Here is a 25,201-nt window from a genome sequence, read left to right as displayed (position 1 = left end):
TTACAATAACCAGAGAGAGGAATAGGATGGAGGAGAGAACTGCATGCAGCTGCACAAAGAGAGGAAAAAATAGTAACAAATCATGTTTGGAAATGAATATATTGGTTGCACTGAAGCTCCATTGAAGGTATACAAGATGAGTCAGAGCAATGTGTGTTATTCACATGTTTCACAGTTTTTCCTTCTGGGTAGCAAGTTAAATAACGAGGATAAAATGCATTGAGAAAGTAGATGGCGAAGGATTAACCAGAGAAAATAATAACAGCAGTAGATAAGATGACCACAAACATTAAGATAGATATAGAATTCTTAAGGCTTGAGATAAAGGATAAGAAGGAATTGATCAGATTATTAGGAGTATACTTCAGAGGCTTTTGACACGGTCACTTGGGAAGTGTTAGGAAGACCTTGTCAAAGGCTAGGTATCCAGTGATTTTCATCAATGTCTTCCATTTCCTCACCAATAGTCAAATGACAGAATCCTCTGAAGTCAGGACAGAGGTCAAACATGCATGGGTCATCACCCCACCCTTTTTTTCATATTCATCACTACCATTCTTCACCTTGTAAAGAACGAGATTCCCAGCGGTGTGGACAATCCCACCCCCACCCACCATCCTGCAGACAAAGTTTTTCAACCTCAACTAGGTGAAATCCAAGAAGAAAACGACAGCAACCACCCTTTTGAAATTTCAGTATGCGGGTGGCAACATCACCTCTGCCCGCTGAGGAGTAACTTCAAGCCTTGCTGGACTCCTTTGAGAAAGCATGTCAAAGAATTAGCCTTAACCTCAAGATGACAAATTGTTAACATACCTGTCCCAGGTCATCATGTCCTGGTCCATTTTTCCATTAAGATCAATGAAGAAATCTTCCCAAAAGGTGGAGCATTTCACCCTACCTGCGAAGCTACCTCCAAAGCTGACAATGATGCAGAGATGCAGCATTGCATCCAATTTAGAGTATTTTGTATACCTAAGAATGTCAGTCTTCAATGATTGCGACATCCATGTTGACAACAAGAATATTGTGAAAAGGTAGTTATCCGTCAGATTCTTCTGTATGGTTCCAAACTTTGGTCTATGTAAGACATCACCCCAATGCCCTGGAGAAGAACCATTAAGGCTATTTGAAACAGATTCTCTATATCAAGTGGGAGAACAGACATACTAATATCAGCTTCCTTGAAGCAGCCATAGCACCAGCATTAAGGCCATGTTTATCTCCAAAACCAACTCTATTTGGATGGCCACATGCTTAGGAAGCACAAGTCTGACTGCCAAAACAAATCATCTTTGCCCAGCTCAAGAAAGGCACTCAAATAAGAGGACAAAATAAGCATTTCAGAAACTCCCCAAAGGCTGACAGTCATAGAGTCAGAGGTATATGGCATGGAAACAGGCCCTTTGACTAGGTTTCCTAAACTGAAATAATCAAATTTGCCTGTGTTTACCCATATCCCTCTAAACCTTTCCTATCTATTGTTCCTGTCTGAATGTCTTTTAAGTGTTGTAATCGTACCCACCTCTACCACCTCCTCTGACAGCTGGTTCTATATACGCACCACCCTCTGTGTGAAAACATTGTCCCCAAGGTCCTTTTTAAATCTTTCCCCTCCTACTTTAAACTCCATCAAGCAATGCAACATGGACATCAATACAAGACCCTCATTCAGAAGAAACCAACATGGAGGAACCTCTGTATGAAGCGACACAATTCTTTGAGAACACCCATCAGCAAGAGGAAGTACAGGAAATGGCACCAGACAAAACGTGCTAGCGATTTCAAGGCCAAGGATTAAATCCATCTCTCAAAAACATGTGTCAAATCCAAGAACTAGGTCTGAAATCAGGATCATCAGGCACCTTTGAACTCAGTGACACAGAATCTCCTGGATGGATAATCATACTTGTTTGAGAATGATTGCCACCGACTACACACCAATTAACAGTAGAAGAGAACTGATGGGGGAAGTGCATAAATTTATCTTGAGCATAAATAGAATAGAGAATCATCATCTTGGGAGATTTCATCCAGACCCAAATGAACTGCAACAGCTAGGGGGGGGAGAGAGAGGGGAAAAAAATTGAGTGCTCCAGTTCAAGATAATGATTATGAAAGACATTAGACAAATATAAAATAATAGCTTAGAATGCACCTAATGATGGACAACAATGATGCAACTACCCAACTGAAATTGGAACAACTACTGATTAACTAAAACACTGAAAAACAAAAATAGGGGGAAAAAAGTATGATTTGCATTTAGAAACATTTTTATGACCTCAAGATGGCCCAAATTGTTCGAAGTGATGAAGTACCTTAAAATTGTAATCACATTGCAATGTAGAAAGTATTATTTGCGCACATCAAATCCCTACAGATAGGATTATGATCATGACCATGTTTATGTCATGTTGGTGCATTGATAGTAGCCATAACACCAGGGATAACTCCACTGATTCTTCAAATTAATTAATTTTTTCACAATTACATGAAACAGCAGCATGTACCATCTTGTCTCATTCAAAAGATGGTATCTCTAAATGTGCAGCATTCCCTCAGAACAGTACTGGAGTGTCAGCATTGATTGTGCTCAATTCCTGATTAAAACTTGAACCTACAACTTCTGACTCCAAGTGAGTGTGCCATGGCAGACTCAAGACAGAAAGAAATGGGAATTATTTCATGAGAAATCTAATCCATCAACAGAACAAGTGTGAAGGAGTAAAAAATGAAATACCAGGATGAAGGCAATGATGATCAGGGTAAAATTGAAAAGACAAAAAGGCGTTTGTTAAGTACATGAGTAAAGGAGAGAATGACAAAAAGGAATAAAATAAGTTTAGTGTAACAATTAATAAAACAATAGCAGAAATGTAACCATTGTCATAAAAATTCATACGATTCACTAATACCCTTTTAGAGAAGGGAAACTGCCATCTTTACATGATCTGGCCTATCATATTGCTTCAGATTTGTAGAGATGTGATTCATGCTTAATTGCCTTCTAAGTTGCATCAAACTACTAGAAGGCTAAAAAAAAAGTTGGATAGACAACCTGGTATTGACTGTGGCACCAAAAACAATGGCAAACCTAGACCTGTGAATCTTGCAAAATCCTTCCTTCAACATCCAAAGGGTTATGCTAAAATTGTGAGATCTGTTCCACAATGTCATCGAGTTGCAGCCTGACAGTCTACGAAGGTATGAACCTGAGAGTATGACTGTCCAGACATCACCATCTATGAGGGTTCCTATTCTGCTAGCACCATGGTGCACAGTCAGAAGAAAGGGAGTTACCTTGATGTCCTCAACATTGATTCTGTACTCCATGAAATCTCATGGCTATCAGGTCAAACATAAGTGAAGAAATGTGCTGATTACCACATACCATTTCTCCAACCTCCTCCCACCTTCTGTTTCATGCGCCCCAAAAACAAAAACTGATGAAAACTCCTCCAATCAATGCATGACAAGCTGGGGTCTAGAATCCATGGCTTCCTTTTCAAGGGTTTGCTGATGTATCAGCAGCAACTAATACAAAGCCCATTATACTGCTAGGACTGGCCAATCAGGTTGGTTGGCTGCTTCCAGGGCACGATCTCCTTCCCCATGAAGGGTAGAAGTCTCACTCTGCTGTTAGTAAATGTCACTTAGTGTCTTATTATTATTGCATTCAGGTTTTTTTGATTCAATAGTTTTCACCCAACCTTTTAGTTACAGGGCGAGGCAGTGCAACCCCTTCTACTCTTTAAACCCCAGTGTTTGGTAAGAAATTGCAGAGTCTAGAAAAGGGCAAGTACCAAAGCAAAGCTAAATCTATTCCTATATTCAAAAAAAAGTGACTGAATAAGTTGAGGAATGCATAGACCAGTTAGAGTCATTGAGTCATAGAGATGTACAGCACTGAAACAGTTCAGTCCAACCTGTCCATGCCGACCAGATATCCCAATCCAATCTCATCCCACATGCCAGCACCCGGCCCATAGCTCTCCAAACCTTTCCTTATTTGTAAACCCATCCAGATGCCTTTTAAATGTTGTAATTGTATCAGCCTCCACTACTTCCTCTGGCAGCTCATTCCACACACGTACCACCCTCTGCGCGAAAAGGTTGCCCTTTAGGTCTCTTTTATATCTTTCCCCTCTCACCCTAAACCTATGCCCTCTAGTTCTGGACTCCCCCATCCTAGGGAAAAGACCTTGCCTATTTATCCTATCCATGCCCCTCATGATTTATAGGCCTCTATAAGCTCACCCCTCAGCCTCCAACGCTCCAGGGAAAACAGCCCCAACCCATTCAACCTCTCCCTATAGCTCAAATGCTCCAACCCTGGCAACATCCTTATAAATCTTTTCTGAACCTCTTCAAGTTTCAGAACATTGTTCTGATAGGAAGGAAACCAGAATTGCAGACAATATTCCAACGTGGCTTAACCAATGTCCTGTACAGCCGCAACAAGACCTCCCAACTCCTGTATTCAATACTCTGACCAATAAAGGAAAGTATACTATCCACCTGCAATATCCTATCTTCACTATCCTATCTACCTGTAACTCCACTTTCAGGGAGCTATGAACCTGCACTCCAAGGTCTCTTTGTTCAGCAATAGTCCCTGAGACCTTACCATTTAGTGTATAAGTCCTGCTAAGATTTGCTTTCCCAAAATGCAGCACCTCGCATTTATCTAAATTAAATTCCACCTGCCACATCTCAGCCCATTGGCCTATATGATCAAGATGCCGTTGTAATCTGAGGTAACCTCCTTCGCTGTCCACATTTTGGTGTCATCTGCAAACTTACTAACTATACCTCTTATGCTCACATCCAAATCATTTATATAAATGATGAAAAATAGTGGACCCAGCATCAATCCTTGTGGCACTTCACAGGTCTCCAGTCTGAAAAACAACCCTCCACCACCACCCTCTGTTATCTACCTTTGAGCCAGTTCTGTATCCAAACGGAGAGTTCTCTCTGTATTCCATGAGATCTAACCTTGCTAACCAGTCTCGGGAATGTGTCTGGGTGGGTGCGCTTAGGTGGGTCGGTGTGGACTTGTTGGGCCGAAGGGCCTGTATCCACACTAAGTAATCTAATCTAATCTCCCATGGGGAACCTTATCCAACGCCTTTCTGAAGTCCAAATAGATCACTTCCAGTGCTCTGTCCTCATCAATCTTCTTTGGTACTTCTTCAAAAAATCAATCAAATTTGTGAGAAATGATTTCCCATGCACCAAGCCATTTTAACTGTCCCTAATCAGTCCTTGCCCTTCCAAATACATGGACAATTTGTCCCTCAGGACTCCCTCCAACAACTTGTCCACTACCGATGTCAGGCTCACTGATCTATAGTTCCCTGGCTTGTCCTTACCACCTTTCTTAAATAGTGGCACCATGTTAGCCAACCTCCAGTCATAGAGTCATAGAGATGTACAGCATGGAAACAGACCCCTCGGTCCAACTCATCCATGCCGACCAGATATCCCAACCCAATCTAGTCCAACCTGCCAGCACCCAGCCCATATCCCTCCAAACCCATCTACAAAAGAAAAATGCAACAAATGAATAGTTAGCAAGGGGAAATCTTGGTTGATTAAACAAATTGCCTTTTTGTGAAATGCAAACTAAAAGCATATCTCAGCAAGTGGCCCAGCAATCACTTCTCTAGCTTCCCACAGAGTTCTAGGGTGTCCCTGATCGGGTCCTGGGGATTTATCCACTTTTATGTGTTTCAAGACATGTCGCACTTCCTCCTCTGTAATATGGACATTTTTCAGGATGTCACCATCTATTTCTACACGTTCTATATCTTCCATGTCCTTTTCTACAGCAAACACTGTAGAATCGCTCCCAACTCCTGCAGCTCCACACAAAGACCGCCTTGCTGATGGTAGTGGGCTATCGTTGATATTTGCTTACAAAGTCAGTTACAGATTTCCTTGATCTTTGAGGGGTCCTATTCTCTCCCTAGTTACCCTTTTGTCCTTAATATATTTGTAAAAACCCTTTGGATTCTTCTTTACCCTATTTGCCAAAGCTTTTTTTGTCCCCCTTTTGCCCTCCTGATTTCTCTCAAGTGTACTGCTACTGTCTTTATACTGTAAGGATTCATTCGATCTATCTTGTCTATACCTGACATATGCTCCCTTCTTTTTCTTAACCAAGCCCTCAATTTCTTTAATCATCCAGCATTCCCTACACCTACCAGCCTTTCCTTTCACCCTAATAGTAATTTACTGTCTCTGGACTCTTGCTATCTCATTTCTGAAGACTTCCCATTTTCCAGCAGTCCCTATACCTGCAAACATCTGCCCCCAATCAGCTTTTGAAAGTTCTTGCCTAATACCGTCAAAATGTGCCTTCCTCCAAATCATATATTGCTTTTGTTTATTGCTACAACTGCTGGGGATACACTCACTGCCCAAGGAGTCACAGGACTGAGTGGTACTGGTTGTAGAGGAGAGTGAGTGGAGTTAGGGAGATATGGGGTTCCTTGAGCAAGTGACATCCAGATATGCGTAAATACAATCTCTGTCATGCAATGTGACATCACCTGTGCCATCTGTGCATGCAGAGGCAGCAGCTAACCTGGCACTAACAATACATACACCATTACACATTAATGTAGCAGTGTTTGACAAATACTGGACTTTACTTTGTAAGTATTTTGACGTTGTGTAACATTCACAAAGCTGGTTCCTTTTATACAACACTCTCGCATTCCTAGTTTCTGTAACAACAAGAGTTCCACTATTAGCTCACTGGCTTTCATTCTTATTTAGAACAGAGAAATGGAGCAGACAATTGAGAGACTATAACTTTCACTTTTTAGAATTATTGACAATTGTTAGATCAATTTTCAAGTTATATTGGACAATTAGCTAAAGGGAAAAGGAAAAGATGAAAGGACATCAGAACATGGGTAACATAATGCAAACCATTTAGTCACATGAAGGGTGAAGAATGAGTAGAATTGGTTGATTTAAATGGCCTATTTCTATTTTGTAGTTTCTGTGCCTAAAGGCAGCTTCTACATGGTGTCATATGACAATGTTGTTTTTAAATTTCTATTTTACTTGTCCTCTATTCCTAGTCTATTCAGCTCTACACTTTTCTCTTAGTGCCAGAATGATAGAAAACTTGGTAAATTAGGACTTGAAACACCTTTTCACAGGACATCTAAATATCAAAACATTACAAGTTGGCTTGGTTGGCTACGGAATAAAGTTTAATTGAAACATTTCCAAACAAGAACCAATTGAAAATAGAATATAGCGGAAGAATCGCTGTGAAATTTGAGATCACAAGACTTTGAATTAAAAACACATGGAATTAGTTCCTAAATAATCTTCCTGAGAGCCAAGTTATGAATTCTGAGATTGTCTGAGAGCTAAATGGACAAACGACAACAAGCACCATGATGGAGATTAACTGTGTGGGTTGGGGATATGTGGAGCTAAAATATACTGGTCAATTCTTTTAGCTTGCTTGGATCTTTGCACTGAAATTTATGCTTAGGTTGAATGCAAAGCTGGGAATAAGTACACTTAAAATCTATTTCTTGAAGCAATGCTTCGTTGAAGCAAAGTATTGCATAGTAATTGCAAATTTTTTTAAAATTAACAAATCAATTTATATTCCACAATTTACTGACTACAGTTAATGCACCAAGTATATTTCTTTTTTAAAAATAGCCTCCCCTTACTGATTCCAAATGTTTACGTCATTGCATACGGTAGACTGTTAGCACAGAGAATATTTTACCATAAAGGGCTACCCTTACAATCACAAGCAATACTCATTCCTATCTTTCCCCACAAAACGTAACAGGTAAAATACGTTGCTAATATAAACTGGTGTTTGCATTTCAGCATTTCAGCAGTCTCACAGTCTATATAAAGCTGGCAAAACAAAAACTGAGCACTTCATTGTCAAAATAATTACAAGGTCTTGCATTCTGCATGCCCCCTTAGCATCATACCATTAATTAGCCTAAACATGTGATGGACTAAATGTGATTCAAATTAGCACATATCAAATACCAAACAAAGAACAGCACAAAACCAATTAAAATCATTCCATTTCATTCCACTCAAATTTGACTGAGTCAGATGGAAGATATTTGCTCCAACTTCCTCCAGTGCTGAGGTTGATTTTTGCATCAATGATGATAATTTAAAACCCACAATAACGAAACATATCAGAAACAAACAACCACACACATGTGATAAATCCATGGTGCTTCTTTCCACAACCAGTGTAACAATTTTCCTGCTCACAGGATTACTGTTTTCTCCAAGGCTGGGAAATTGAGCTAGCTGAGCTTCAACAGCATCAGTGCTTAGAGTTTTATGCTGTATCACAATATACAGCCTATGAAAATTAGAAGGATGTTCCCAGGTGTAAAATAATATCTCACTCTTCAATGGAGTAATAAACATTTAGCATTTCGAGACAGTGGTCCAGTGTGTCACAGTCGTGGTTACCATGTAGAGTTGAATGCAATGGCTCCGATTATTCCAGTAAGTTACTAATTATTTCTAAAGTCCTTTTGATCAATATGAGAAATTAGTGACTTTACTGCCAAGTTTGTTCACTCACTTCAATAGCAACCTTACAGGCTCTGCCTCCCAGCCTTCTAAAATCAGATCAGATCCAGATCATAAAACAGGCTGCACAGGCAGCACTGAGGGTTGAAAGGAAGAACCTTTCTCTCTTGACGGAGGGTTGAAACAGAGAAGAGTACAGATTTAATGTAAGGGGCAGAGGTTCCGAGGAGGTGCAAGGAAAAATCTTTTCACCTAAAGGATGGCAGGAATCTGGAATCACTGCCTGTAAGGGAGGTACAGCCAGAAACCCTCATCACATTGAAGACATATTCGGATGTGTGCTTGCGATGCCATAGCATACAAGACTACTGGCTAAGAAATAGAAAATGGGGTTACAGTAGTTAGGTGGTAGTTTTTGACAGGCATAGACATGATGGGCTGAAGGGCCTTTCTCTATGCTATAGCTCTTTATCACTCTGACTATGATTGATACAAGTACAAGTTTTATTCTGAAACTCTCTCTGTTTCTAGATTCTATGGACAGGAAACAATTCCTTTCTGCATCTGTCTATTCCTTTAAGAATTTCATAAGTTTCTATGAGATCACCCTCATTCATCTAAACTTTAGAAAATACAGGTTTAGTCTTCTCAATCTTTCTTCATAGGACAGCACCACTCTCTCAGTAATTAGTCTAGTGACCCTCCACAATGGTTCCTCTATGGCAAGTAAAACCTTCCTTGGGCAAGGGTCACAGAACTCTCACCAAGGAGGTGCAGACTCGCCAAGACCTCTTTGCTTCGGTACTCAATTTCTCTTGAGAAAAAGACTAACATATAGTTTTCCTTCTGAATTACTTGCTGCATCTGCACGTTAGCTTTGATTGACTTACGAACAAGGATACCTTGACCTTTTTGGGCACAAACATTTTCCAATCTCCCTTCATTTAAGAAATACTCTGTACACTTCTTTCCTCTACCAACCTGGATTAACCTTACACATCCACTTTATGTTCTATCTGCCATGCTATTGTCCACTCACATAGCCTGCCTAAATACTCCTTAAGCCTTTTTGCAACATCCTCAACTCCCATTCCCACTAAATCTTATGTCATCTGCAAATTTGGAAATGTTACAGTTGATTCCCAAATCGAAACCATTGACATGGACGGTAAATAGCTTGGGCCCAAGAATAAGGGCTAGGCAGGATTTCACGGATTACAGCCTGCCAACTGAGAATGTCTCATTTATTCCTATTCTGCTTTTCTTCTGTTAACCTGTGCTCTATCCATGCTCGTATATTATCACGGATCCCATGCCTTTTCATTTTCATTTCTAACCTCCAGGATTTATCAAAAACCTTTTAAAAATCCAAATATACATATCCACTTGTTCCATCTTATTGATTTTGCCAGTAACATCCCAAAAAGTCTCAGGTTTGTCAAGCATCATTTCTCCTTCACAATTCTATGTTGACTCTGCCCATGTCAGGCTAGCAGGTTTGAAGTTCCCCGTCTTCATTCTCCTTCCTTTCTCAAAAAGTGGAATCATATGTGGCTTGCAACCCAGCCCAGTCACTGCCTGTCTCTTGTCATCTAGCTACTTAACCATTTCCTCCCTTCCATCCATCCCTCAACTTATTTTTCTCCATTCTCAGCTCAATACTTCGACTCTTAGTATCAGTTACCCTTAAAGAAGCTTTGCTTTCAAATTTCAACTTATTTTTAGGGAAGAAAATCAAACTTAGAATGAAAAATAGACTTCCTTAATTCATCACTTTCAACGTAAAAGGAAACCAACCACGATAGCAAAGAAAAAGAGAGGTTGAAAGAAACAGTATTATAAATCAGCAGACAGCTAATTACTATTTGCTAACTAATTATTGAACTCCTGCGTTGCGCATGTATAATGTGTACATTTATCAGAAACAGTACATTTACACAAACGTCCTGCACGCACCCACAGCTTCCTGTGGTGAAAATTCTTCTCTCGACTTTAAATTGAGAAGTCTAAATTTACGTGGAAAACATGTAAACATCATTCAAAATGTAAAGTCTGGTTAACAGGTGCCCACCAATCTTCGAAATACTTGGCCATTTCCTCACAATATCAGAAATTTCCAATGTTCAAAGTACATTTTTAGACAAAAATTATACAAGTTGTAACACATCAATTAACCAACAGCAGCAAAATGAAATGTCTGAGCTGGTATTGCTTAAACAGAATTGTACTACCTGTTTTAACAGCATCAATCAACTTTGGATCTTCTTCCATTTCCAGCAGCTTCATATAGTAAGCTGGATTTTTTTCCATCTGTGCTTGGGCTCCACTAACAGTCATCCAGATAAGACTGCGATATTCATTTGGAATTCCTTTCCTGATATAGCGTTTCACTGTCGTGGGAATAAAGGCAAGAAGTTAAAAATGTGAAACACAAATGACCCCGAATAACAGATCACATTCATTAGCAGGTGAGAGAAAGCTTTTTTTCCTGATCATGGGCATGTTTTATGTCTTTACAGTCAATATTTAGCATTTAAAACAATTCTTAAACCTTGTGCAAGATATTATTATCCATTTAAGTTGACTTCTTTTTCAAAGATGTTTGTATGCGGATCAAATGCTGGTGGTATCACAGAGCTTTAAGCTTTTGTTCTCAGCTCCTTTATACAGCTGAGCTCTTCAAAAACTGCAAGACAAATCCCTCCAAAGTGACCATCAATACTCTCACAGAAAATACTTTGTTTACATTAATGAGCTGCAAACCTATGCCAAAATATGTTTGGATGGGGTAGGGTAGCAGGCTTGCTGTAATTAGCAACTGGATTCATACTTAAAACAATCTGGGAAAATATCTAAGAGTATATAAAAGTGCTTGTGTCCTACTCTCTAGAAAATATTGCTGAAGAATCTTCATCTCTCCCAGTTTCAAAAACCCCTTACAAACCTTTATTCACACAACCACAGAACTATGTTCAGTCCATTAAATCTCACTGGATAAAAGCAAATTACTGCAGATGCTGGAATCTGAAACCAAAGTGTTTTGACAAAGGGTCAGTTAGACTCGAAACGTCAGCTCTTTTCTCTCCTTACAGATGCTGCCAGACCTGCTGAGATTTTCCAGCATTTTCTCTTTTGGCTTTAAATCTCGCTATTCATTTCTTAGTGTGGAAGAAGATGCAGTGGACAGAAAATTGAGTATCTCTCTTTTACAATGCACATTACTTCATCCACTTACATATTTATCCTTTCAGTTGAATGTCTTGATTCACTTCTTGAAATATTTGATTAAAAACATGCTTTACTGTTGTCAGTAATTTGCTCTACTGACCTGCAAGAATTTGAATGCCTTGGGGGGTAAGGTAGTATGTCTTTATCTTATAGGTGGAATGTGGGAGGTTTACATGGCCATTTCTTTGCCTTTCGGGGATGCCATCCCCTATTCAGTAATCAATAAGAACATTAGAGTTGGAATTTGACTATTCCCCTGTAGTTACAAAAAAAACAATTTGCAACAGATTTGACATTAAAGAGATGATTTACATTACATGGTTTCTGGAGGTGAGATGGCCACTGAATTGTATCTCGAGTGGCATGCAACTGTGAGGGAGTGGCTGGGGGTTGTCTTTTGGGCATTACTAACTGTGATGTAAACGGTGTTGTATAAAGGAAGGACTGTTTCCTTTGTTCAGGGAGAGCTTTTGCCACGACCCTGTGAATCCTGTGAGGTGTTAAAAAGTTTCTCCAAAGCTTGTAGGGTACTGTGCTTAATATAATTTAGTTGCTTATTCACAGGCCTTGATGTGTTGCAATTGCATCAAGTCTGTAAGGAAAAAGAACCTAACAGGTGCAAAGCAGGGACGGTTGTTGGACTGGGGTCTGGCACACATGATCAGACCATGTGGGGAAGCCCTGTGCTGAGCTACTGCAATATAACTTATAACTTATTCTTTAAGTGCTGTAAAGTAATACAACAACTTTTCTTTTTATTCCTCTTTTGTATCTAAGATTTGTACCTAGGAATATCTAAGATAGTACCACAAGAGGCAACACTAACTTTTCACTGTACTCCTATATTCCTCCCTGGAGTACACGTGATAACAAAGGATATTATATTATTAAGCAATTGTAGAGATAGTGGGGACAGGTGGGCGCAGGGATTTAGATCCCTTGAAGTTGCTTGCCTCAATACTTAGTGCACTAAGAACTAATCCCATATGCTTTCTTTAAGCCAAGAACTGTAGAAGAATTCTTAAACGTAGCCTGACCAGGATCCTATAGAGGGAACTTCATTATTTTTGAGAACTATACCCCATCAACAAATCTGACTGGTTTATTGAGAGTTTTATTTGCTTTGATTCAGCTACTGGCCATAACTAAATTTCATAGATCAGGCATTTCCATGGCCTACCTTGCAGTTTTGATGGTCAACCTATCCTCCCCAGCATTTTGCCTTCATAGACACCCAATCCCAAGCGTCTGCTCTGAAACTCTCATCAATCCCTTTTTACTTCTCGATTCAACTATTCCAATACATATTTGGCCAGGGGTCACACTGCATCTTCCATAAAGTTAAACATTCAACACTGCAGCCTGCATTTTAACTCTCTCTCTGTCCCAGTCACATTAACTCTGCTTGATGACCTTTATGGGTAATGTCTTGATTTTGATACGCTTATCCTTATTTTCAAACTCTTTCACTGCCTCGCCTCTCCTCGTCTTCATAACATTCTCCAGCCTTCCAATCTGTCAAGATTTTGGCACTCTTCCAACTCCAACCTTTTGCACATCCTTACTGAAGTGCTGCACCACTCAGGCATGTTTTCAGCTGCCTCTGTTCCAAACAATGGAATATACTGTTTAAATCCCTCACTTTATCTCTCTCCACTCCTTTAAGATGTTCCTTGAAATTTAATCTCTGATTAAGCTTTTGGGTGGACTATCGTAATATGGCTTTGAAGTGTCGTATTTTGTTTGGTAAAATACCTTGATGCATTTCATGTTACTTTGTTAGAAGGTATCACAAAAGTCTAGAAGAACAGAAGATCATTGGCTGTAGCAACAGAAGTTGGCTATTTACCAACTGTTGAGTTGCTCTGCCATCCGATGAGATCATGGCTGCTCTGACAATCCTCAACTCCACATTACTACCTTTTTCCTATAATCCTCAATTCCATTATTGATCAAAAATCTGATTACCTTTTCACACCTCCTCTGAACATTACACATTCAGAATAGTTTGATTTTATTACTGTACTTGACACCTGTAACGAAGCACACTTCATCTTTATCTTCAGGTCTTTTCCTCTGATAGTCCAAACATAAATGAAAGTAGAAAGCACCTTTGAATATAAAACTAGCATTGTTACATATAATTGATCCAAGCTCCCACTATATATGAGGCACACAAATAAGTCAGGCTAGATTACTTAGTGTGGAAACAGGCCCTTCGGCCCAACAAGTCCACACCGACCCTCTGAAGAGCAACCCACCCAGATCCATTCCCCTACATTTACCCCTTCACCTCACACTACAGGCAATTTAGCATGGCCAATTCACCTAACCTGTACATTTTTGGACTGTGGGAGGAAACCGGAGCACCAGGAGGAAGCTCACGCAGACACGGGGAGAATGTGCAAACTCCACACAGACAGTTGCCTGAGGCGGGAATTGAACCCAGGTCTCTGGCGCTGTGTGGCAGCAGTGCTAACCACTGTGCCACTAGACAGAATAACTATCCTCAGCTAGCAAGGATAGGCAACAACAAGACACCTAAAGAATGTTTTGTGTGAAAGACATCTGATATTCACCATTGTTTTTATTAGTTAAGCTAAGATGCATACTACATATTAGTTCTACCTCACAGGGACTTGTGTTTAGGTCTTCAATTTTCGTATAGTCATTTTGTGGATATGCATCAGTTTGGTAACATATAGCCAGGGCCAAAAGGGTTTACAAAGAAAGATTTTGAAAAGCTCTTGGCTGTTGACTCCACAGAACAGAAATAGCATAATATAAAAGAGGATATCTAGAAGAACAAGGCCAACAGATATACCTGAACATCAGCAATTGCAAATTCCCCTTCAAACCGCACATCATCCCAAATTGCAACAATACTGGCTCCTTAATTATTGCTCTCAGAAACCTGAAACTCCCTTTGTAACATTGCTGGGGATAAGCATACAACAGATGAACTAGAACTGTTCAAGGAGGTGGTTCACCAACACCGCTCAAGGGAAATTAGAGATCAGTAGCAAATTACAGTTTTGCTCGCTTTTCTTGAAGGGATAAAACAAGTTAGTATGAATTGTTTCTGAGCTCTCAGATGTTGTTAAGGTGAATGCATGAGTGAAGGTGATAAGCATGGGAAAAGGAGCACAAGTTGTGCAATTCAGAGTTTCTGACTGCTCAGCATTTTTGGGAGAGCGACACTCATTCGCCCCATACCCAGGCTCGCTCAACGTCACGTTTCACAATGTGAGAAATGTGTCAATATTGTGTTGAGAAATTTTGGTAGAAATATCTTTTTAAAAAGGAGAACAACATTTGAGGAACTTTGTGAAACTACTGTAAATCTACCATGAGGACCACAGCTATCTATCTCCATTAGAATGGGAGAATTGGTTGTGCATGGTTTGAGTGCTCCACTCTGCAGGCATGGGATAAGGTGACACAGACCACCATGAGCTACCAAAGGCATCACGACTGACTGAGCAGGTTGAGTCCAGGCCAAACCTCTCAAAATGTGTGCATAGAATCAGAGGAGATAGAGGAAGCACTAAATGAATTTTTTTTTTGTCAGTATTCACACTGGAAAAAGATAATGTTGTCCTGGAGAATATTGAGAAACAGGCTACTAGACGAGATGGGATTGATGTTTACAAGGAGGAGGTGTTAGAAATTCTGGAAAGTGTGAAAATAGATAAATTCCCTGGGCTGGATGGGATTTATCCCAGGATTCTCTGGGAAGCCAGGTAGGAGACTGCTGAGCATTTGGCTTTGATCTTTATGTCATTATTATCTACAGGAATAGTACCAGAAAACTGGAGGATAGCAAATGTTGTTCCCTTGTTCAAGAAGGGAGTAGAGACAACCCTGGTAATTACAGACCAGTGAGCCTTACTTCGGTTGTGGGTAAAGTGTTGGAAAAGGTTATAACATAGGATTTATAATCATCTCGATAGGAATAAGTTGAATAGAGATAATCAACACTATTTTGTGAAGGGGTGTTTGTGCCTCACAAACCTTACGGAGTTCTTTGAAAAGGTGACCAAACAGATGGATGAGGGTAAAGCAGTTGATGTGGTGTATATGGATTTCAGTAAGGCATTTGATAAGGTTCCCCATTGTAAGGTATTGCAGAAAATATGGAGGCATGGGATTGAGGGTGATTTAGTGGTTTGGATCAGAAATTGGCTAGCTGAAAGATGACAGAGGGTGGTTGGTGATGGGAAATGTTCATCCTGGAGTTCAGTTACTAATGGTGTATCGCAAAGATCTGTTTTGGGTCCACTGCTGTTTGTCATTTTTATAAATGACCTGAATGAGGACGTAGAAGTATGGGTTAGTAAATTTGTGGACTTTACTAAGGTCAGTAGAGTTGTGGATAGTGCCAAAGGATGTTGTATGTTACAGAAGGACATAGTTAGGCTGCAGAGCTGGGCTGAGAGGTGGCAAATGAAGTTTAAAGCAGAAAAGTGAGAGGTGACTCACTTTGGAAGGAGTAACAGGAATGCAGAGTACTGATCGAATGGTAAGATTTTTAGTTTTGGAGATGAGCAGAGAGATCTCGGTGTCCATGTGCATAGATACCTCAAGGTTGATAGGGCTGTTAAGGCGGCATATGGTGTATTAGCTTTTATTGGTTGAGGAATTGAGGTTCGGAACCATGAGGTCATGCTGCAGCTGTAGAAAACTCTGGTGCCGCCACACTTGGAGTATTGTGTACAGTTCTGGTCACTGTGTTATAGGAATGATGTGGAAGCTTAGGAAAGGGTTCAGAGGAGATTTACTAGGATGTTGCCTGGCATGGAGGGAAGGTCTTAAGAAGAAAGGCCAAGGGGCTGGAGTCTGTTTTCGTTCGGGAGAAGGAGGTTGAGGGGTGACTAATTGTGATTTAAGACAATCAGAGGGTTAGATAGGGTGGACAGTGCGAGCCTTTTTCCGAAGATGGTGATGGCCAGCATGAGGGGGTATAGCTTCAAACTGAAGGTTGATAGATATAGGACAGATATCAGAGGTAGTTTCTTTATTCAGAGCAGTAGGGGTGTGGAATGCCCTGTCAGCAACAATTGTAGACTTGTCATATTTACGGGCATTTAAATGGACATTGGATAATCATACAGAGGAGAATAGAATAGTGTAGATTAGATGGGCGTCAGATTGGTTTCACAGGGTGGCACAACATCGAGGGCTGAAGGGCCTGTACTGCGCTGTAATGTTCTATGTTTTGTAATATTTTAAGGTAGCCTAGACTCTAACTTTTTGTTATTTTTAAAAGGCAGGTGTGAATTGGGTGTTCAAGGTGTGATGCAGCTGGTCAAACCACTCGGCTTTAAGCAAAACAGAATTTACTTAAATGCTACAGTTGCAACACAAACAAGAGAAAACAAAATTTAGAATAACTTAACTGTTGGAAAACTTAACCTACCTCTTACAGCAGCTACTAATTAATTGTTCCAATACAGTAAAATCCCATAAACATATCCCTTGGCAAAATGGTAAATTCAAACACATATTTGCAGGCAGGAGAGTGGCGCAAAGCAAGGACTATTGAAGGGAACAGTTCTTATGGAAGCAGAGAGGGGTGGGGAGAATGATGTTCTTGGTCTAGTTGGAGTTGGCGGAAGTGTTTAAGAATGATGTGTTGGATGCAATGACTGGTGGAGTGATAGGTGAGGACAAAGGGGATTCTGTCTTTATTGTGTTGGGGGAGGGGATGTTTAGAGTAGTGGAACACGGAATGGAGGTGGTGCAGCGGAGGGGTCTCTGGATGACAGAAAGAGAAAAAGCATATTGTTCAACATAGCTGGACATCTGGGAGCCTCGCGAGTAGAACGTCTCTTCGTACGAGCAGATGCGGCGGAGGCGGAAGAATTGGGAGAACGGGATGGAGTTCTTGCAGGATAAGGTGCAGTCCAGGCAGTTATGGGAGTCTATGGGTTTGTAGTAAATGTCCATCTGGAGACTGCCGCTGGAGATGGAAATGGTGAAGGCATGAAAGGAGAGGGAGGTGTCCGAGATGGACCAAGTGAATTTGAGGGCAGGGTGGATTTTGTGGGCGAAGTTAATGAACTGGTCCAGTTCAGCTTGGGTGCAGGACACTGCACTAATGCAGTCATCAATGTAACGGCAGAAGAGTTGGGGCACAGCGCCAATGGCCAGCCGCTTGATATGGAGGAAATGGGAGGAGTTAAAGGAAAACATATTGAAGGTGAGGACCAGTTTGGCAAGGCACAAGAGGGTATTGGAAGAGGGGGACTGGATGGGTCTGTTGGAGAGGAAGAAATTCAGGGCCTGGAGACCATCCCTATGGGAATGGACGTATCTAAGTACTGCACATCCATAGTGAAGATAAAGCACTAGGGGCTGCGGAACTGGAACTTGCTAAAGAGATGGAGAGCGTGTTTGGTATCACAGATGTAGGTGGTAGGTGGTAGGTGCCTGAACTAAGGTGAACAGGATAGAGTCGAGGTGGGACGAGATGCGTTTGGTGGGGCGGGTGCATGCCGAGACGATAGATCGGACGGGGTAGTTGGGCTTGTGGATCTTGGGGACCAGGTAGAACTGGGCAGTACAGGGCTGGGGGACTGAGATTGGAGGCAGTGGAGGATACAGACAGCGAAGACTGCAGAAGGGCATGCCAGGACTAGCACAAGGCACATAAAAACGAAGCAACACAGAACTACCTTTGCGCCAAACAGCAAAAGCAGCATAGACAGCAAAACAGACAGAGATAAGTGATTCCACAACAAAAAGATCAGATCTATGTTCTGCATTCCTACTACATCCTGTTGTGAATAGTGGTAGAAAAGTAAATAACTCACTGAAGAAGGTAGCCTGACAAGTATCCCCATCCTCAATGGCAAGGGATCCTGCCACATCAGTGCAAAAGATGAGGCTGAAGCATCCCTAACAATTTTTGGCCAGATTTGCCCAATAAAATGATTCATCTTGGTCTTCTCCAGAGGTCCTCAGCATCACAGATGCCAGTCTTCAGCCAATTCTATTCATTCCATGTTGTAGGAGGTAATGGAAAACTACTGGACCCTGACAACTTTCTGGCAATAAAACTGAAAATGTGCTCCAGAACTTGCCTCACCCCTAGCCAAGCTGTTCCAGGGCAGCTACAACATGGTCAAATACAAAATTGCCTTATATTCTATACTCAAAAGCAGGACTAACCAAGCCTGAACAATTATTGCCTCATCAGTTTACTTTCAAACATCAGTAAAGTGATGGAGGGGGTCATCAACAGTGCTATCAAGCAGGACATGCTTTGCAGCAACCAGCTCAGTGATGCTCAGTTTGAGTTCTGTCAGGACCACTCATAATAATCTTTGGTCAAACATGGTCAAAAGAGCTGAATGCCTAGAGATGAGGACAGAGTCACAGTCCTTGAATAGATTTTTTGATTTATTTATTGTCATGACTGTCTCACAATCATGTCTCACAAACTTGATTGAGTTTTTTGAAGAAGTAACAAAGAGGATTGATGAGGGCAGAGCAATTGACTTCAGTAAGATGTTCGACAAGGTTCCTCATGGGAGACTGGTTAGCAAGGTTAGATCTCATGAAATGCAGGGAGTTCTAGCCATTGGGATACAGAACTGACTCAAAGGTAGAAGATAGAGGGTGGTGGAGGAGGGTTGCTTTTCAGACTGGAGGCCTGTGACCAGTAGAGTGCCTCAAGGATTGATGCTGGGTCCACTGCTTTTTGTCATTGAAAAATGATTTGGATGTGAGCATAAGAGGTATAGCGAGTAATTTTGCAGATGGCTCCAAAATTGGAGGTGCCGCAGACAGCAAAGAAGGCTACCTCAGAATACAATGAGATCTTGATCATTTAATGGGCTGAGGAGTGGCAGATGTAGAGTTGAATTTAAAATAATGAGAGGTGTTGCATTTTGAAAAAGCAAATCAGAGCAGGACTTATACACTTAATGGTAAGGTCCTAGGGAGTAATGCTGAACAAAGAGACCTTGGAGTGTAGGTTCATAGCTCCTTGAAAGTGCAGATAGATAGGATAGTGAAGGCATTCGGTATGCTTTCCTTTATTGGTCAGAGTATTGAGTACAGGAGTTGGGAGGTCATTTTGCAGCTGTACAGGACATTGGTTAGGTCACTGTTGGAATATTGCGTGCAAGTCTGGTCTCCTTCCTACTGGAAAGATGATGTTGTGAAACTTGAAATGGTTCAGAAAAGATTTACAAGCATGTTGCCAGAGTTGGAGGATTTGAGCTATAGGGAGAGGTTGAATAGGCTAGGGCTGTTTTCCCTGGAGCATCGGAGGCTGAGGGGTGACGTTATAGAGGTTTATAAAATCATGAGGGACATGGATAGGATCAATAGATGTGATCTTTTCCCTGGGGTGGGGGACTCCAGAACTAGAGGGCATAGGTTTAGGGTGAGAGGGGAAAGATATAAAAGGGACCTAAGGGGCAAACACAGAGGGTGATGAGTGTGTGGAATGAGCTGCCAGAAGAAGTGGTGGAGGCTGATACAATTACAACATTTAAAAGACATCTGCATGGGTATATGAATAGGAAGGGTTTGGAGGGAAATAGGCCAAGTGCTGGCAAATGGCACTAGATGAGGGTTAGGGTATCTGGTTAGTATGAACAAGGTCTATTTCCATGCTGTACATCTCTATGACTAGGGGGCAAACCCTCCACTGGTTGGAGTCAGACCTAGCACAATGAAAAATGGCTGTGGGTGGAGGTCAGTCATCTCAGCTCCAGGACATCTCTGTATGAGATCCTCAGGGTAGTGTCCTCGGCCCATATAATCCTCAGCTGCTTCAAATGATGTTCCCTCCAGTATAAGAAGGTCAGAACTGGGGATTCACTGATGATTGAACAATGTTCAGCACCATTTGCACATCCTGTAAGGTTTCTAGTTTGTGATCAGTAATTTGCTGATTTTTAGGTGGTTTGAATCACTCCCGGATCCATGGTCCTGACAGTGGACTTAATTGGGAAATGTGAAATGAAGAAGGCAGTAGGCAGGTGTTTCAGGACAAGAGAATTTGTGTTTATTTAATTACAAAAGAAAGATAAGTGTAATACAAGAAATAAAGGGCAAATGCAATAAAACAGTGAAATTGACATAATAATACAGAGGACAGGAATTAGATACACTGTTAAATTGAATACAGGTTAAACACTATTAGATCTAAACAGCTGGGTTTTATCACAGAAACTATTATTGGCTTCCTACCCTTGGGTTTCACTGCCCTGTAACCACCGACCTCACCCTCCCTGCTAGCTAGTTTGGAAATTTTGGGGTGTCAGGAATTAAGTTCACCACTGGGGAGAATTTGTTATTTTGAAGTACAGCTGACTGTTGCTGCTTACCATACCCAGTGCCTCGATGAAGACTTCGAACAGTGTTGGCCATCAGTCTGGGTTGAGTCAGCTGATGCGGTAGGATGCACATAGGATATCCTAAGTACTTGGTTCTTATTTTGTGGTGGTTTTGCAAGCTGGTTTTTACCTCAGGATGTGTCTGATGCCTTGTGGTTTGATCAGGTCAGTAGTTTTCGGAGGTTAAAAACAATGACTGCAGATGCTGGAAACCAGATTCTGGATCAATGGTGCTGGAAGAGCACAGCAATTCAGGCAGCATCGAGGGCTTCCAGTTTTCGGAGGTTGTCTGTCGCAGGTCTGCAGATCATGGTCAGTCGCCATTAGTTCCCTGGCAAGGAACAGGTCTGTGTCTTCAGGTCTTAGGAGTGTCTTGGGGATCTCTCTTCTGGAGGAGTCTGTGAGGATCGCTTTGTGGATGGTAGCTATCTGGGATCCTTCTCCTGCTGGTGGCTGTGGGGAATAACCCACCCAGGTCAAATGAAGGCCTGCAATTGTACAAAATTGCAAGACTCTTGTCTCCCTGCCAAATCTGTTTTCCTACAATAGTATCTTCATTGTTTGGGATGAATTGATCTTCCTGATTATTAGAGTAGGTGCAAATGTCTTTTCCATCGGGATAAACAGGCTTCCTGATTGTATGGAATGTCCTGTGTTTATGCGATTTAATACCAATTGAAGTTGGAGGTCTTGGAATTTGTGCAGACTCCAAGTTGCCTGAATTCAGTTTGTCGTAAAGATTAGTTCATTGTTCTTGTAGGGCTGAGATCTGAATGGGTTTCCTCAACTTCCAGACAAACTGCACCTGTACATTCCAGCATAGCTCAGGTGCTGGGATTTTCTTTGTTAAGTTTAATTTCAAAAAACAAACTCAAAGATTCTGATAGAAGCCCAGAAATTTTAGATGGTATGAATCTTCTCAAAATGATTGAGATTTTTTGCTCAACCCTAGAATTCTCAGATACTGAAACAATGTGTCCAAATGCAGCAAAACCTGGGCAATATCTAGGTTTGGGCTCACAAATGGCAAGTAACACGTGATAGAATCTAACCATGCCTTTTGACATTCAATGTCATTACTATCACTAATTACTCCACTAATCAACAACATTTTAGGGGTTTACCATTGACCAAAAATTGAAGTTGATGAGGTATTTAAATATAGTGGCTACAACAGCAGATCAGAGGTGAGGAATCCTGTAGGGAGTAGCTTACCTTCTGACTCCCTAAAGACTGTCCACATTTATAAATCATGTCAGGAGTGTGATGGAATACTCCCTACTTGCCTGGATATGTAGCTCCAACAAAACTCAAGAAGCTTGACACCATCCAGGACAAAGCAGCACACATGATTAAAACCACATCCACACCACATCCACACCACCAACATTCTGTAGCAGCAGTGTGTACCATCCACAAGATGCAATGCATAAATTCACCAAAGCTCCTTAGACAACGCCTTCAAAACCCATGAGTAGTACAATGCAGAAAACAAAGGCAGAAGCTATATGGGAACAACACCTCCTACAAGTTCCTATCCAACTGCTCAGTAACCTGACTTGGAAATATACAGCTGTCCTGTCAGTGTTGCTGACTCAAAATTCTGGAACTCTTCCCAACAACATTGTGGAACTGTCTACAATAAATTGACTTTAGTGGTCTATGAAGGCAGCTCACCACCACCTTCTCAAAGACAACCATGATGGGCAATATATGCTGGCGTAGTCAGTGACACCCATATCACAAGATATGAATAAAAGAAACAGAACACGTACCTGGAAACATCAAAATGCAATGTGTGATACCATGTATGAAGTGTAGCACAGCTCACCATAAACATCACACAATGCCAGTCCTGACTCGCAGGGCTGACTGATCTTGAGGGTTGTGGCTTCAAGCTCCATTACACAACCGTCAGCCCATAATTTAGGCAGACAGTCACAGTACTGAGTACTCTAATCAGTGGTAATGCCTTTTGGGTGAGATATTAAAAGCAAACCTGCGGCTGTCCTCAGGTGACGTTAAACAAATCCCAGGGCATTGTTTCAAATAAGAACAGGGACTCTCTTACACATGTTCTGGCCAATATTTAGCCCTTAACCAACATTGTACATCAAGTTCCCCCACTATGTACTGATTGCTGTTTGAGAGAATAGGCTGTGCATTGTTATTACAGCAACACTTCAATTGGATTAACCCATCTGTAAAGAGGTGTGTGCCATTTTATTCCAGGATAAAAACCAGGAAGCTGAAGTAATCAATAATGTGGCAAAGTACAATACATGCTAATCAGCAAGTTTATTCTTGTAAAAGCAACTTACTATCAGGAACCATACACCATCAGCAAAAGCAAGTTTCAAACCAAACAAAACATCAAAGGATTAAATCCGCATATGGAATCAGCTCTTAAAATACAGACAGTACAAATAGCAAAGGTGACATAAAGAATTTATAAAGCACCTGTAACACTACAGAAGCCCCCACCCCAAGATGTTTCAGAACAGCAATAGTCAAAGAAAAATTGACCAAAAATTGAGTGAATGGGCACTCTGAGATAAGAAAGTTGCATGGTTACAGGCTGACAGCTGGGGACCAGAACTGACTGAACCTACAGACACTAGGTAAGGGCAGGTTTGAGTACTGGGGCAGGGAGAGGGATGGCCGCAAGGGCAGGTCTCAGTACTCAAAGGGGGTGGGGGTTGGTTACAGGGCCAGGTCTCAACATGGTGGGAGGAGGGGGGATTTGGCTGGCTGGTTACAGGGGCAGGGGTTGGTTACAGAGGCAGGTCTCAGTTGTCAAGGGGGCAGGGGTTGGTTACAGGGGCAGGTCTCAGTGGTTGGGGGGTGGTTACAGGGGCAGGTCTCAGTTTTGGGGAGTTTGGTTACAGGGCCAGGTCACAGCACTGTGTGTGTGTGTGTGTGTGTGGTGGGGGAAAACTGGTTAGTTGGTTACAGGGGCAGGTCTCAGCACCAAAGGAGGGAGTGGGTGGGAGGTTGGCTAAAGGGGCAGATCTCGGTGGGCGAGGAGCGGAGGGTAGTTGGTTACACGGCCAGTTCTCAGCACCCGGTGAGGGGGGTTAGTTACAGGACAAGGTCTTTGCGGGGGGGTTGGTTAAAACGGCAGGTTAAAGTCGTCGGGGTGGGGAAGGTTTTAGTTACAGAGGCAGAGCACAATGTGTGCTCCATTTCCCCAACAGCACCCCCAACTCCCACTCACTTTTCAAGCTGCGCTCCACACGGCTGCCCTGCAGCAGTTTGCGCCATTTGATCGCCCGGCGTCTCAGCACCGAGCCGTAATCGGACACCTGCTCCGGGCCCGCCTGCCGGACGAACCCGTACTGGTCGGTCCTGAGGGGAAAAAGAGAGAGAAGAACGGCTTATCCCCCGAGGCCAGCGAGTCAACTCCCCCCCCGGTAAAGAAGAGCCCGATTGAGACTCCATCGCCCACACTCGATTCACCGAGCCGGTCCCACGTACCCGATGTCCCGCTCCTGATCAGTCAGTCGTTTACTCTCCATAACCGTGCGACCACTCACCACCTCGATCCCGCTCTGACAGGCCACAGCCTTCAACCCACAGGTGGTCAGGCCGGCCCGGAGGGGGGAGGCGGAGCTTACTGCAGCACCCGCCCCCCCCTCCAGCACCTGTCAATCAACCCGCCCCACACAGGTGGACCGGCCGTCCCGGAGGGGGCGTGAGCGGGGTTAACTGAAGTGCCCGCCCACCGCACCTGTCAATCAACCCGCCCCACAGGTGGTCAGGCCGGCCCGGAGGAGGGCGGGGCTTTACTGCAGCACCCGCCCACCGCACCTGTCAATCAACCCGCCCCACAGGTGGTCAGGGCGGCCCGGAGGAGGGCGGGGCTTTACTGCAGCACCCGCCCACCGCACCTGTCAATCAACCCGCCCCACAGGTGGTCAGGCCGGCCCGGAGGAGGGCGGGGCTTTACTGCAGCACCCGCCCACCGCACCTGTCAATCATCCCGCCCCACAGGTGGTCAGGGCGGCCCGGAGGAGGGCGGGGCTTTACTGCAGCACCCGCCCACCGCACCTGTCAATCAACCC

The 25,201-nt window shown here is 42.4% G+C and overlaps 1 protein-coding gene across 1 annotated transcript in view; it reads right to left on the bottom strand.

Moving 5' to 3' along the window:
- Nucleotides 1–24,767, bottom strand: part of grtp1a (growth hormone regulated TBC protein 1a) — a 75,729-nt gene extending 50,962 nt beyond the window's left edge. Inside the window, exons 1-3 of the mRNA XM_043700239.2 lie at nt 24,615–24,767; nt 24,355–24,485; nt 10,788–10,946 (exon numbers count right to left, since the gene is read on the bottom strand). Coding sequence (XP_043556174.1) covers nt 10,788–10,946; nt 24,355–24,485; nt 24,615–24,655 — 331 coding nt within the window. The 5' untranslated portion in view covers nt 24,656–24,767. The remainder of the gene's footprint in view (nt 1–10,787; nt 10,947–24,354; nt 24,486–24,614) is intronic.
- Between the last annotated feature and the right edge of the window lie 434 nt (nt 24,768–25,201).

This window comes from Chiloscyllium plagiosum, unplaced genomic scaffold (assembly GCF_037043375.1).
Source record: "Chiloscyllium plagiosum isolate Xiang-an unplaced genomic scaffold, Cpla_swu_hap1 HiC_scaffold_12, whole genome shotgun sequence".
Classification (NCBI taxonomy): Eukaryota; Metazoa; Chordata; class Chondrichthyes; order Orectolobiformes; family Hemiscylliidae; genus Chiloscyllium; species Chiloscyllium plagiosum.
Note: the sequence above shows the minus strand (reverse complement) of the source record. Positions and strands in the feature narration are given on the sequence as shown.